General features: G+C 45.4%; 1 protein-coding gene across 1 annotated transcript in view; it reads left to right on the top strand.

Annotated features, from left to right (window-relative positions):
* Positions 1 to 12,435, top strand: part of TTLL12 (tubulin tyrosine ligase like 12) — a 222,671-nt gene extending 210,236 nt beyond the window's left edge. Inside the window, exons 13-14 of the mRNA XM_086922258.1 lie at positions 11,316 to 11,454; positions 11,874 to 12,435. Of these exons, the coding sequence (XP_086778384.1) occupies positions 11,316 to 11,454; positions 11,874 to 12,025 (291 nt within the window). The 3' untranslated portion in view covers positions 12,026 to 12,435. The remainder of the gene's footprint in view (positions 1 to 11,315; positions 11,455 to 11,873) is intronic.
* Positions 12,436 to 14,154: the final 1,719 nt, after the last annotated feature.

The following is a 14,154-nucleotide window of genomic DNA, read 5'->3' as shown; positions in this document are numbered from 1 at the left end:
ACTACATCGCTCCCGCAGCTTCATTGGAACAATCGGTGTATGATGCATCCTCTGCGCCTCTCCTTGCACAGTCAGTTCCTCATCGACTGGAGTCTCGGCAACGACCACATCGCAACCTCGTTGCTCATCTGAACGGACGCATCGCGTCAGCTGCACAATGCATCTAAAACGTGGGACTTCTCAACATGTCTCTTGTGACGAGATCCTTAACCATACAAGTCCTCTGATCGCAGCCCCGTAGCCCCTCTGAACGGACGCAGCCCCGTAGCCCCTCGGCTGCCCAGCACTTCTTTGACGCATGACCGCGTAGCACTCTGCAACCAATGTTCAAGGTACTCTTGCTTAGAGGGACCAGGTGGGTCCCTGTAGCGCACCCGCACTCCATCTCTATTGTCAGGAACTTTTTTTCTTTGTCCCGATACAGCGCGATCAGATAACCACAGTTAGTGCTTTTTGGCGCTATTTTTACTTAAATCTTTAAAATTGCATATCTCTAGTTCTACTGATTGCATATTTTTCTTTTTGCACTTGTTTTATTTATTAAAATGTACTCTCTTACTATTCTAATGTGGGATCCTTTTAGTGGTGTTTTCACTCTGTTACTGTTTGAAGTGTTGCACCGATGTTTACGAACTGCCTCTGAGTTAAGACTGACAGCTCTGTGCCAAGCTACCCAAGGGTTGAGCACAGGTTAATTTAGGGTTTGTTTGTGACTTCACTATGACCAGGATTGTGGTTTCTGCTTGAGAAGGGTTTCATCTCCTTCAACCAGTAACCCAATATGTCTTATAGCCATTATATTGCTGCTTAGAGGCTGCAAACTACAAGCATTAGTAAAATATGTAATAGGGATTGAAGATACCAGAGATGTCAGTCCTCCAACATGGGAGACCCCAGCTCGTTAAAAAAAGGAGACTACAGTTAGGTTGGTGAACAGTTGATAGCCAGATATCTTAGTCCATTTTCTATCATACTAAAATACCAAAAAAGGGGGGCAAGTTCTGGCAAGACGAAGTATTATTTCTCAGTGTTTTTACTTTAAAACCTTCGCCGCGGGGCTAATTCACCTGCGGCGCTGGGGGGTGGGGGAGGGGCGCGCGCAGCGCCACAGTGCTTGTGACGAGCTCGGCTCGTCACACTGCACGGTGGCGTTGTGCTAATGACAAGCTTTCCACTCTGCACCCGAGTGCCCCATCCCAGGTATCAATAATCGCACTGTACCCCCTTGTCCTCAAGGCCCTTGTTACCTGAGACCCCTTTGGGAGCTCCTGGACTTGTCCCAGAGTCCCCCTTGCAGCCTGTTTCCAGTTCCCCCCTCCTTTCTGCCACCGTGGGTTGCAGCTACCAACCTGACCATCACCTCTGCTCCTGAACGCCCCAAGGCAGGTTACAAGTAACTGCTGGTGGTTCTTTGGACCTTGGCCCCCTACGGCCCTAAGTCCCAAAGGTGACCCCCAGAAACGGATTGCAAATAACTGTATGAAATGTATGCCTTTTCTCCCATAGGGAAGCATTGTAAAGACGCATTTAAGTGAACTATTTACTTACCTGAAAAAATTCATATTTAAAAAAAGTACTTACTTGATAAAGAATGTCTTGGTATTAAAATGTATATACAAATGCAAATATACCCATTTTATTTAAAATAAAAGGTAAATATCATCTTAAAAATTTGTTAAACCCAAGTATTCCGTTCTTGGGCACCTAGACCTTCAGGTATGTCACCCACAATACTGTTATCCTTTAAAAACGTATTCTCCTAATATCCTAAAAGATCTCAAATTCATCATTACTCTTTACATTTCATGAACACTAACTTTATTTATGAATTTCCCCATGGCACAGGTAATATCTAAATTCATCATTCCTGCTAAAAGGTTTACAACTTGCATCCTATTTTTAATGTCATATTTTTAAATAATCTGACCTAAAATCTCTCTTCGTATATCTAAAATCTTCAAGCAGTCTAATAAAATATGTAAAATATCGCAGGTAGTACCTAGAGTGCAAGTGCATTTACCGTTGTGGTCTATCATTGAATTTTTAACCCCTTTATTCGCGTAACAGAGGTTTATCCCAATACGCAATCTTAGCACTTCACGCCTTATCCAGCAATTAGGTAATCTGTCTACGTAGGGGTATGTAAATCATTTTTCCAAGCCACGGTCCTATGGGAAACTGAGGTTTTCCGCGAGAGGTACTTTTTTGGTCATGTATTCGAGACACTTCAGTTCCCAATGACCTAAGTTATTTCTTATCTATCATTAAATGGAGGAACTGAGGGCACAACTTTAGTTTTAGCAAACCATATGCTTTGTTTATTGAGGCTCTTGTCTCTTTTGCCCAAGTCAACTCACTGTTTGCAATGTCACTTTCACACCACTGTGAGATTTTTTGGTCCTGACCTGTCCCTAAACGCTGCCAAAAACGTAGCAAAGCCATGCAGGCTGTTATAGCCCAAGAGGTGATTCACAATTCTAATTTGTTGCGTGTACCATAGACGATCTAGGCACAGAGAACAGGCTTTTAAGGATATTTCCCTCCTCTTTGTCCCAACCGTTTTTACCACTTAACTAGAGTACCTCTGCGCCATACAGGAATTGTGGAGGGACCATTGCTAGATAGGCTTTTATAACCGGCCTATCTGACATTTCTCTGTATATACTGTTAAATCTTTTTAATCCCTTCACGGAAGCCGATGCCCTCATTTTTAATGCGTCCAGGTGGGTATACCATTTCAGGTTACTCGCAAACCACATCCCCAGGTATCTATATTCTGATACTTTCTCTAACGTCTCTTTGCCTAGATACCAGGAAAACTTTATTTTGCCTCTTCCAAAGCATAGGATTTTGGTCTTCTCCATGTTCACAACAAATTTTTTATTTTGACAATATTCTTTAAACATGTTTAGTTTTAACAGGATTCATGTTTTCCTCCTAGTTTCGGGCTAGACCCTCTAACCTCTCTTAATTTTAAGGGCAGGTCGGCTATAAACGGGGGGAAAAAAGCAAGGGGGCAAGTACGCACCCCTGCCTCAGGTCATTACCAATCTGGATCCTCCCAGACAATCCTCCATCCTCATCCAAGATTATCTGGGCCCAGTTTTCCGTATGCAGGGCTTGGAATCACGGTCAATAAATCGCCTTGGATATTATACCCTACCAAAGTTTACCACAACTGCTCCCTGCTCACAAGATCGAATGCTGGGCGAAAGTCCACAAAACAGCAGAACAAATTGCCCCTCTGTTCGATCGACTTCTGCGCGATTGACTAGAGAGCAAAACGTTGATCAATCGTTGAGTGTCCCTCTTTAAACCCTCCCTGTTCTGGAGGCACTATCTGTTTTTCATCTGCCCAGTCCTTGAGTAGTCACAAAATTACTTTAGCGAATACTTTTTCACCTATGTCCAGGAGATTTATTAAACAATAGTCTTTAGGGGAATTTACATCACCTTTTTTATGTATTGGTCTTACAATAACCCCCTTCCAACTATCTGGCATGACCCCTGTATTGAGTATCCCCTGGAACATATTCGGAAAAAACTCTGCCCACCACTCAGAATTCGGTTTTATATTGACAGCCTGCAGGTTATCTGGGCCAGCGGCTCGAGTTAAATTTAGCCTGGCTATTATACTCCTAATCTGGCTTGGGGAGAAATAGGCTTTTACTTCTTCCCTTACACCTGTCCATATGTTGGTGATTGTTTCCACAGTCCTTGGCCACTTCCCAAAAATTTTCTCTAGATAATCCGCCCACTTATCTTCTGGTACAGAGCACTGCAGGGTCCCTACAGCTTTACCAGTGCATCCTTGTATTAATTTCCAAAAGCATTTCACATTTTTTTCTTCAATTACCTCCAGTATCTTCACCCAACATTTGTCCTTATAGGTTCTTTTTTCATCTCTAATGATTGTCTTATATTTTAACATTAATTTCTGAAGTTTAAGTAACAGTTTGTCAGTGTATCGACCTCTAAGTCTTCTTTCATTCAGCCTAATGCAGCCTTTTAATTTGCGGCAATCCTCATCAAACCATGGCTTGTTATTGTAGTGTAATTTTTCATTACTTACTAACTCCTGATTACCACGTTTAATTGTTATCCTAAGACATTTTACCAATTGTCTCATATCTTCATACCAGGTAATATCCTCCTGGTAATAAATTTTCTAATGCGAATGTCAACTGGAGTGCACTTAATATTTTTATATATTCATCTGTAATCAGAGTTGTAAGTCGCTTTGGGTAATCAACCTGTACTTGTAAGGCTCTTTGTCTCTGGGGGGCCCTTTTTACATATAATTTCATCAGCAGTGGGAAGTGGTCACTGCCTTCCACTCTTACTACTTCGAAATGTTTGATTAGATCAAAACTCCAAGCCTGAATAAACACATAATCTATCAGACACATTTGCTGCCCTATTATAAAAGAGCGCTTTGCGTGCCGATCCGCTTCCTTTTTTCCATTTGTGCAGACCGGGGGGGGGGGGGGGGGGGGGGGGTGAGGGTGGGGGACGCTGCTACTGATCGAAGAGCCAGGTCTTGAGAAGTCTTCTGAAGGCCAGCAGGTCCTGGCTCTGTCGTAGGCTGGTAGGGAGAGCGTTCCAGGTCTTGGCGGCGAGGTAGGAGAAGGATCTCCCACCGGCGGTGGTTTTCCGGATACGAGGAACTGAGGCGAGGGCGAGGCTGGCAGAGCGGAGGCTGCGGGTGGGGATGTGGAAGCTGAGTCTGTCGTTTGAGTTATGTAGGTCCGGTGTTGTGTAGTGCTTTGTGTGCGTGGATGAGGAGTTTGAAGGTGATCCTCTTGTTGACGGAGAGCCAGTGTAGGCCTCTCAGATGGGGTGTGATGTGGCTGCGTCTGGGGACGTCGAGGATCAGTCGTGCGGAGGCGTTCTGGATTCGTTGTAGTCGTCTCAGGAGCTTGGTTGCAGTTCCTGAGTAGAGGGTGTTCCCGTAGTCGAGTCAGCTGGTGACGAGGGCCTGGGTGACGTTTTTTCTCGGGGGGGGGGGTATCCATTTGAAGATCCTGCGGAGCATTCGGAGGGTGTTGAAGCAGGACACGGAGATGGCGTTGACTTGCTTGGTTATGGAGAGGGCGGAGTCGAGGATGACCCCCAGGTTGCGTGCGTGGTCTGTGGGTTTCGGGGCAGTGCCTAGCGATGTGGCCCACCAGGAGTCGTCCCAGGCTGATGGGGTGGGTCCGATGATGAGGACCTCCGTCTTGTCTGAATGAATGACATGAATGAAACTTATATAGCGCACAACTTACCCTGGGGCATCTCCGCGCTTGCTTAGGGAACCCGTCCTGGTATTCCCCTGTGAGATAACCCTGGCAGGGTATCCACAAGGTGAAAGCCAGGCATCCCACCGCGAGGGACCGTTGTGGAGATTAAGCAAGCTATTGCCCAGAGTCGCAGAGTGTGAACCCGTGAGTCGAGAAGGCACCGGAGCGAGAATTATCAAGTCCGTGGAATTTTGAGCCCAAGACCCCCCGAGGCGGGGAATTGAACCCTGGTCCAGGGCCGAACTCAAGCTCCAGGTCTGCCGCCTCTAACCCCTGAGCCACACTTCTCCACTGAATTCAGCTTCAGTCTGCTGTCCTTCATCCAGTCGGCGACGGCCTTCATTCCTCTGTGGAGATTGGCTTTGGCGGTCGTCGGTGAGGGAGATGATCATCTGGGTGTCGTCGGCGTAGGAGATGATGTTGAGGCTATGTTGTCGTGCGAAGTGGGCGAGCCGTGCCATGTAGATATTGAACAGTGTCGGGCTGAGGGAGGATCCCTGAGGGACGCCGAAGATGATCTCTGTGGTTTTTGAGTGGGAGGCGGACGCTCTGGGTTCTGCCGAAGAGGAAGGATGTGGTCCAGGCCAGGGCCTTCTCTTGGATTCCGGCGTCATGGAGGCGTGCTGATATGGTGCGGTGGCAGACCGTGTCGAAGGCTGCTGATAGGTCCAGGAGGATGAGGGCGGCTGTTTCTCCCTTGTGCATCACGATCCTGATGTCGGTAGCGGAGATGAGGGCTGTCTCGGTGCTGTGGTTGCTGCGAAAACCGGATTGGGAAGGGTCCAGGATGTTGTTGTCTTCGAGGTAGCGGGTTAGCTGTTTGTTGACAATCTTGTGTCACTTTTGCCGGGAACGGGAGCAGGGAGGTGGGCTGGACGTTCTTGAGGTCCTTGGGGTCCGCCTTGGGTTTCTTCAGTAGGACATTGATCTCGGCGTGCTTCCAGCTTTCCGGGAAGGTTGCTGTCTCGAAGGAAATGTTGATTGCTTTCCAGAGGTGGGGCCCGATGGTTGTGCTAGCCTTGTTGAACACGTGGTGAGGTCAGGGGTCGGATGGGGATCTGGAGTGGATGGAGTTCATGGTTTTGATGGTGTCTTCGTCGCTGGTGGTGGATCAGGCGGTCAGTCGGCTGGTGCGGGTGGAGGTCGCGGGGTGGTGGTCTCGGTGGTGGATGCGTGCGTGTCGGAGTTGAAGCTGTCGTGGATGTCTGTGATCTTGCGGTGAAAGAAGGTGGCCAGGGAGTCGCACAGGACCTGTGATGGTGTAATGTCGTTGGTGTTGTGTGCGTTGTTGTCTAGGCGGTCCTTGAAGGCGGTCCTCTTGGTGGTCCTGATAAGTTGGGGGTGTCTGCGGGTGGCGTTCTTGTGGGCTGTGTGGCTGTCTGGTGTTCGGTCGTGGAGCCATTTCTTCTCCAGCTTCCGGCAGGTGCGCTTTGATGTCCGGAGGTCTTCGGTGAACCAGGCGGCTTTCTTGTTGGTGTGGTTGGTTGTGGAGATCTTGAGAGGGGCGAGGGCGTTGGCGCAGTCGTTGATCCACTGTTTGAGGTTGGTCGCGGCGGTGCCGATGGGGTCGGCGGGTGGTTTCAGGGCGAAGGTGGTTGTCAGTTGGTCCTTGGTGACCTTGCCCCAGCAGCGGCGTGGCAGCTGTTGGGTGCGGTGTTGTGTGGTGGGTTTCTTGAAGATGAAGTGGACGCATCTGTGGTCGGTCCAGTGGAGTTCGGTGCTGTGGTTGAAGGAGATGTGGGGACTTGGGGAGAAGATGGGATCCAGCATGTGTCCGGCGGCGTGGCTGGGAGTCGTCACGAGCTGTATGAGTCCGAGGTTAGCTGTTTGAGTCCGAGTCCTTCAGGTACCATTGGAGCTCTTTACAGCTCTTTTCCCCTTTGTCCACCTAAGTTGTACCCCAGGACATTGGCTGGTTACTCATGTGTCTGCAAAGCTAATCTTTTTGGGTTCCAGGGTCACTACAATGACAACTGGCCTTTGTTATGGCATTACTCCTTTCCCGTTATCCTATTGCCTTGAGACTTGGCATTTAGGTGGGCCTTTTCTTCCCTTCCTTAGCCGCTGGGTTGCCTTCGCTGCACGTTTCTCGACTCCTGCCTCTTGTATTCCCAGTTTTTCACGGGTTGCCGTTCAGCCAAACTGCAGCTCGCCGCCTGCGCCTCCCACGACCGGGGTCGCGCCTCCTGTGACCACAGTTTTGCTGACCACACACTTTCACAAAATGAGGCGAGTTCTGTGCTGTTTGGTGTAGTCTGCTTTTCAGGGGTCCCCGGCTTCTCGCATGCAGCATTGCTTACGGCAGTGCTGCTGCGATGTTTGCAGTTTCCAGGCGAGATGAGGGCGGAAGTGGGAGGTGCTACGCAAGAGCGTCTCCGATTAACCCAAAACAGAACTGAGCGAAGGTACAACTGACGGCTATCAAACCCAAGCCCATACATATGGATTAATATCTAAGAAAGGATTTACTGATGATTTATCCTCTTACAAACAGAGGAGGAACGTAATGCTTACGTCCATCACCACCCCCTTTTGTACCGCTTTCGGCCGCCATAATTGTGGCAGGGTATGCTCAGACGTGAGTCCCTTGCTCACTTTGCCACTGGATTCAAGCATGCCGGGCTGAAGACGGCTGGAATGCCAGAAACTGGTCCTCGGAAGCTTGTTTCCGGTCCAGGGAAGACATGGCTTGGCAGTTCAGGCTGGACTGTTCCCAGGAGGCACAGGGTCAGACTGATTTGCATATAGCCATGTCTGAACTGGGGTGGCAGAGTGGGCTAAAGAATGGTGATGGATTAAACCCAGATCTTTTGACTGGGTGTGAGTGTTTGATCGATTCAGATGCTCCGTCCATCACCACCCCCTTTTGTACTACATCATGCAAAGTAGTGGGAATATTCCAACATTTAATTTATATTTGGAAAGCCCTGATGAAGTTCAATTTATCTGTGTAAACGTAGCACGTTGGCTGTGTGTTTTATACATGGAAATAAAAGATCATAAAATAAAAAGGAACACCTTTCACTGCGATTGTTTGCTTGATTTTGGATACGATTATTACTGGTGCACCATTCCAAATCAAGTACAATTTTCTATTCTAAGAAGACAAAGACGTTAAAGGGACACCAATGTTTGGTTTCCTGTGCAAGAACAAGCAGAGGCATGCAAAAGACCAAGGGAACTATCATAAGATGGATAGTTCAAACAATCCAGACCTGCTACTCATAGACTGGAAAACTAGTGCTAGCACGGACAGTAGTACACCGCATGTTAGGGGTTAGTGGTCTTTCCTGAGCCCCATGCTAGTCAACTTGCATGTTCCTCCTGTGGCTAACCTGATTGCTGCCCATGGCCTCCATTAGTTTTTCTACTCAGATGACACTCAAACCATCCTAAACTGCTAGGTGCCTTTTCCTCCCTTAAGGTTCTGTTTAAAAATTAGGTTGTTAAATGGACAGAAGGAACTCTTTTTTTTTTTTTAACTAAACGCCGATAAAACCGAAATTCTCGTTTTTGACAAATCTGCTATCTGGGCTTTTGACTGGTGGCCCTACTCGTTCGGTATCTGTCCCACCCCAACCCACACTGCCTGCAATCTCGGATTCATCTTTGGTGCTGGTCTTTCCTTTGAAGCTGATGTCAACAAGCTGTTAATGACCACATATTTTTGTAAGCTGAAGGTGATTGAATAGATTGTTCCTCTGCTCCCTAACTCCTCCAAGCTTGCTGTTGGCCAGGTTTTGATCATTAGTTGCCTTGGCTACTGGAGACTCTTGTACATCGAGCAACCTCTGTTTCTCATCAACAGACTTCAGATCATTCTAAATTCCAACACCCACCTGGCTCTCTGAATTAATAGTAGGGCCAGCATATCTAGCTATTTAGCCAAGCTTCACTGGTGGTCTATCAAGAAATTGTGCTGCTCCGTTTTCAAGGCTCTCTGCTTCTGCCACAAGGCTGTCAGTAACACTTTACATAATAGTTACATATCCATGCATTTCTCATTCTATCAACCTAATAGGTTCTTCACTCAAGATACCCCCACTTGGTCAATATTCTTAAGTTCAAAAAAGCTTGCATGGGAGTTAGCTAATTGTCAGTCACCACTGGCATTTCTGGAATATTCTTCCAGTGTCCATTTGAGCTGAACCCAATCTGGTAAAGCCCTATAAATTGCTGAAAATACACTGGTTGAGGCATTGTTCTTCCAGTTCTTGTTTTTAGGGAGAGAACATTCTTTTTAGGATAACCGTTGCCCCTTACAAATCACCAGATCAATCAGGGAAGTGATTTTCCTGGTTTACTGTAAATATGTAAAGTACAGCCTAGAACCAGCTTGGGACGTGCCCGCTTTTGTTTGTTTGGGTTTGTGGCCAGGCACTGCAGCCATTCCCTACTTCAAATGGCTTAAGAATGTGCACAGTCATGAATAACCAAACACAGTGGAGTTGACCCCCAAGGCCCAGCAATAGGGCAAGCCCTGCAGCAACCCCCCCCCCCCCCCCCCCCATCCCCCCAGCCCCTGTGCATGACCAAAGTGCTTGACAGGCTTCTATGGGTTACGTTTAGAGAGATCTAAGCTGTTAATTTGTAGATTGGATCCAGTTCCTTGAATCTTCAGTTTATTTAAAAATTAACAAATACATCAAAAGAGGGACAATTCTATTTCCTTTTGTCAAATATGGATTTGCAGGTCCCTGTTGATTTAAGGATCCAAGCTATCCTGGGAAAAGTGACAGACTGTATAAGGGAGTAGGAAGCATCTTCAGACCCTTAGGAAGATTTTGAGGGGAATTAGAGGGTGGGGGCTCTGGAAGAGTCTGCGAGGGGCAGATAATACCCCAAAAGTTTTTGTTGAAAGAGTAGTCCCTGATTTTCCTTTTTATTGTGGAATTCTTAGGTTGCATTACAGGTTTTCAAATTTGTGGTAGACCCCCCTGTTTTTAAGGGATTTTTGGCACATCCTGTGGGAAAAATGTAAAACCATGCACAGGGTGCCTTTTGGTTCTTTTGCTGGTTCATGCTTTAGCCGTAGTCTGAGTTGAATACTTGCAATGGGGTGGATATAGGTCTTGGCCCATGAGCTGTTCTTAAGGCCAACTCCTGCTGCATACGCACAGTGGGGTAAATGTCCTAGAAGAGAAAAACAAAATGTAATTAAAAAACTTTGTCGGATGGAAATGATGGTTTTCTACTCATGACAAAAAAAACAAATAATGGGCGAAATGCTAAACAATGCAAACATTCACCCCCAGTCACAAAGGTCTGGGTTTAATCCATTTTTCTTTTGCTCACAATGCCACCCCAGTTTGCACACAGCCATATGGCAAGTCAGTCTTGACCCTGTATCTCACGGGAACAGTCCAGCCTAAACTGCTATGCCAGGTCCTCCCTGGATCGGAAACCAGCATCCTGGTACTGATTTATGGCATCGCCCTCATCAACCAGGCTAGCTTGAATCTAGTGGCACAGTGAGTTTGGGACCCAAATCTGGGCACAACCTTCCCACTTAGGGCGACAAAAGCAAAAGGACAAATGATTGACAGAATGCTAAATAATGCAAACATTCACCCCCAGTCACAAAGATCTGGGTTTAATCCATCATTCTTTTGCTCACCACGCCGCCCCAGTTTGGACCCATTCTTATGCAAATCAGTCTTGATAATGTTCCTCATTGGAACAGTCCAACCCAAACTGCCAGGTTAGGTCCTCCCTGGACAGGAAACAAAGCATCCTGGGACTGGTTCGGGGCATTACCCGAGCTACCTTGCAAAATGCTGTAAAAACATTTGTAAGAATCGCATAGCTTACGAAAGGGTGTGAAGTATCAAAGTCTTATAATGTATACCGACTGTTCTTTACATCTCAAATCTTGACACCAAATGCATTCTTATTTTAGATGACCTTTAATTTTATTAACAGGATAGTGTTGTTTATGCATATATGTTTACTTATAACAGCTGTGCAATTGTCATCACAGTAGTTTTGCATTGATTTCAAACATTTCAAGTCTTGCTTGTGTTGTGTCAACAGGCAGAACTGTTTAAGACCTTTGTTGAACTATTTCAAGCAGCAGCTGCCCGGCCGGCCCCCTTTGGAATTTGTGAATATCCTTCATCTCGAGCAGTCTATGCCATTGATTTGATGCTGAAGTGGGATTCAAATGCAAGTGGTAAGCAGGAGGTCATACAACCTAGATAATGTTTGCAGTGCTACGTAGTAAAACGCTCACTCTTGCTTTGAACTTTATCAGTCATATCTTTTTGTTCGCATTCTAGTTCCATTCTCGTTTAAGTTGGCATGTCACACAAAGAAAGGGTACACTTCTGTCCAGTACTAAAAGCTGAGGTCTACCTATGGCTATACCATATTTACTGTGTATTTTATTAGAAAACCAAGCAAAATAACTTCTCCACGCCATGGCCCACATGCCTGATATCTGTCCTAAGATTTCTGGTGCGTCCACATTACACTCCACAGAACAGTACCATCACATAAACATCTTCATGTTGAAAAAAACTAGTGCTTGATTATGAAATGTTTAGCAAATCTTTATGGCTAACTGTAAAACTGTTTCTGTTTGATTTTCAGGCAAACGAATTATGTGTCCTCAAATACTGGAAGTGAATTTCAATCCTGACTGCACAAGAGCCTGCAAATATCATCCTTCTTTTTTTAATGATATTTTCACTGCACTGTTTCTGGATGAAACTAACAATTGTCATGTAACATGCATTAGCTAGAACACAGCATATACATAATGTAGTTTGGTTTTTGTAACCTCCTATGCAACAGTAATCTCTACCATTTATAATTTGGTAGAGGGAATAGTCTTGCAAGTTTAGAATGCCACTGATTCCTGCTTCGACTCATTTATACTTTTGAACGGTCTAGCAAGTTGCATGCAGTGTAGTCGTGCATTGTTTTAATTTATTCTGAAATGAGATCATTTGTGCCTAGTAGCTGGTGTTCCTCGGGTAGCCGCTCACACATAATGCTTTATGGTGTTGTTAAAATATGCACTTTGTTTATATAATCTGTATTTCCAATGATAACAGGCGTATCATTTTTTATAGTCATAAACACCCATCTGTTTCCTTAAGCGAAATTCTGTTGTTCAATAATTCTTTTTTCAATAAAAATTAAACTTCCACTTATCCTCTGTGTATCAGGACATATAGAAATTATAACAACTGTACACTAACAAAATATCAGCTGTCAGTAGGAGTTAAAGGAATGCTTTGCATTGAATTGGAACACAAGCACCAAAGGTCTTGACAGTCTCCTTGTGAAAGAAATGGCTCTGAAATTGCACAATACTGTCTTGCTTTAAATGCTGTAAGAGCCAACTTGAACCAGGCATATAGATATTACAGGTAATTAATGCAGAGTACACAAAGTAAGAAATGCGTGGTTGCAAAGAAACTTGCTTAAGTGGCATGGTTGTGCTTTAGTAGAAGCTTGCCTGTTAGGCAAAATAAACATTTTACATGGTTGGCATTTCTGTTTTTAAGTTTGAGTGATAACATTTAAACTGTCCATGAAGATACACTGCTGAAATTCACATCTCTCCAGTGGGAGGAGTGCACAAGAACGGTAATCCGCTTATTTGATCAAATGAGTGATTTTTCACTTTTCCTCCATTCCCAACTCTACTCCAAGCTTTAAAGGAGCAGTAAACCATCAGAAACCCTAGAGGACGCCGCCCTGCCGCTATATTTGAAGGACTGGCCTATCTAACTCTCTATTCACTGAAAGTTTGAGACATTGCATTAAGTCACTGATCCTGTTGGCTATTTTTAACTTTAGTGGGGGCACACAAATACAAAGTCCAAGGCAAACAGTATATATGAAATATCCTTTCTTTATTCGTACAAAAAGTGATGTAGAAAAGTTCATTAATTCAATCACAAAAAATGATCAGCCAACGTGTTTCTCTCCCTCACTGGGAGCTTCCTCAGGGCTATCAGGTAGTATGAAGTTCAATTGAAAGTATCTCAGTATTTTCAAAAATGGAGAAAGATCGGTCAGAATTCGCCGTCCACTCTGCAGTATCTTTTGGTAAAGGTGACAAAGTTAGCCCTTAGATGATTACATCGCACCGCCTCTTCCCAGTGTGGAAGGACTAATTCAGTTCTTGAATCTGTAATGTTACGATGTCCCTGGATCCGGACAGTTCAGTCAGTGTGCGATGTCTTCCGGCGTGGAAGGTCCGACAGCCAAGTCACTGATCCTGTTGGCTATGGTTACTACCTCCCTGAGAAGAGAAATTGCCATACCACCATGAAATAAAACTTGAGCTGACTCTAAAACTTATTAAACTAGTACCACATATCCGGTCAACGCTATCCTACCACAATGACAGAACAGGCAGTGATCCAACAACCACAGCAGTTTGTAGGGATTTGTGCTGCCATTGGTGTGGTGTCTCAGCCCTGAGTAGCACAGAGTTCATGGTCAAAGTGTCTGCTGTCGTCAACACTGTTGTCTGCATCATTCTAATCTGTAGGCTCTAGCAAGGGTCATTTGGAGTAATCGTGCTAATCTCGATCAAATATTTCCACCGACAACACAGGTTGTAGCTAAAAAGGCACCGAGACCGTGTTTAGCACTTACGATCCTCTCCTATGTAACATTTCATGTTGTCCCTGACGCATCGCATGCATTGTTGTGATAGAAACGGTTTAAACTGGGACATCCAAATTCTCTTTAAATGTTGCTCCTCCCCTAAAACCAGTGGATGTACGTTTGGTGAAAATTTCCAGTCCTGTGACAATCTGATGACCTAAAAACCTCTTGAAAATTAATTTTTTACTTTTATAGCGAGATTATTATTACTGGATTTAAAGCGGTCATGTGGCCAGAGGGGTAA

This window comes from Lissotriton vulgaris, chromosome 1_1 (genome assembly GCF_964263255.1).
Source record: "Lissotriton vulgaris chromosome 1_1, aLisVul1.2, whole genome shotgun sequence".
Classification (NCBI taxonomy): Eukaryota; Metazoa; Chordata; class Amphibia; order Caudata; family Salamandridae; genus Lissotriton; species Lissotriton vulgaris.
Note: the sequence above shows the minus strand (reverse complement) of the source record. Positions and strands in the feature narration are given on the sequence as shown.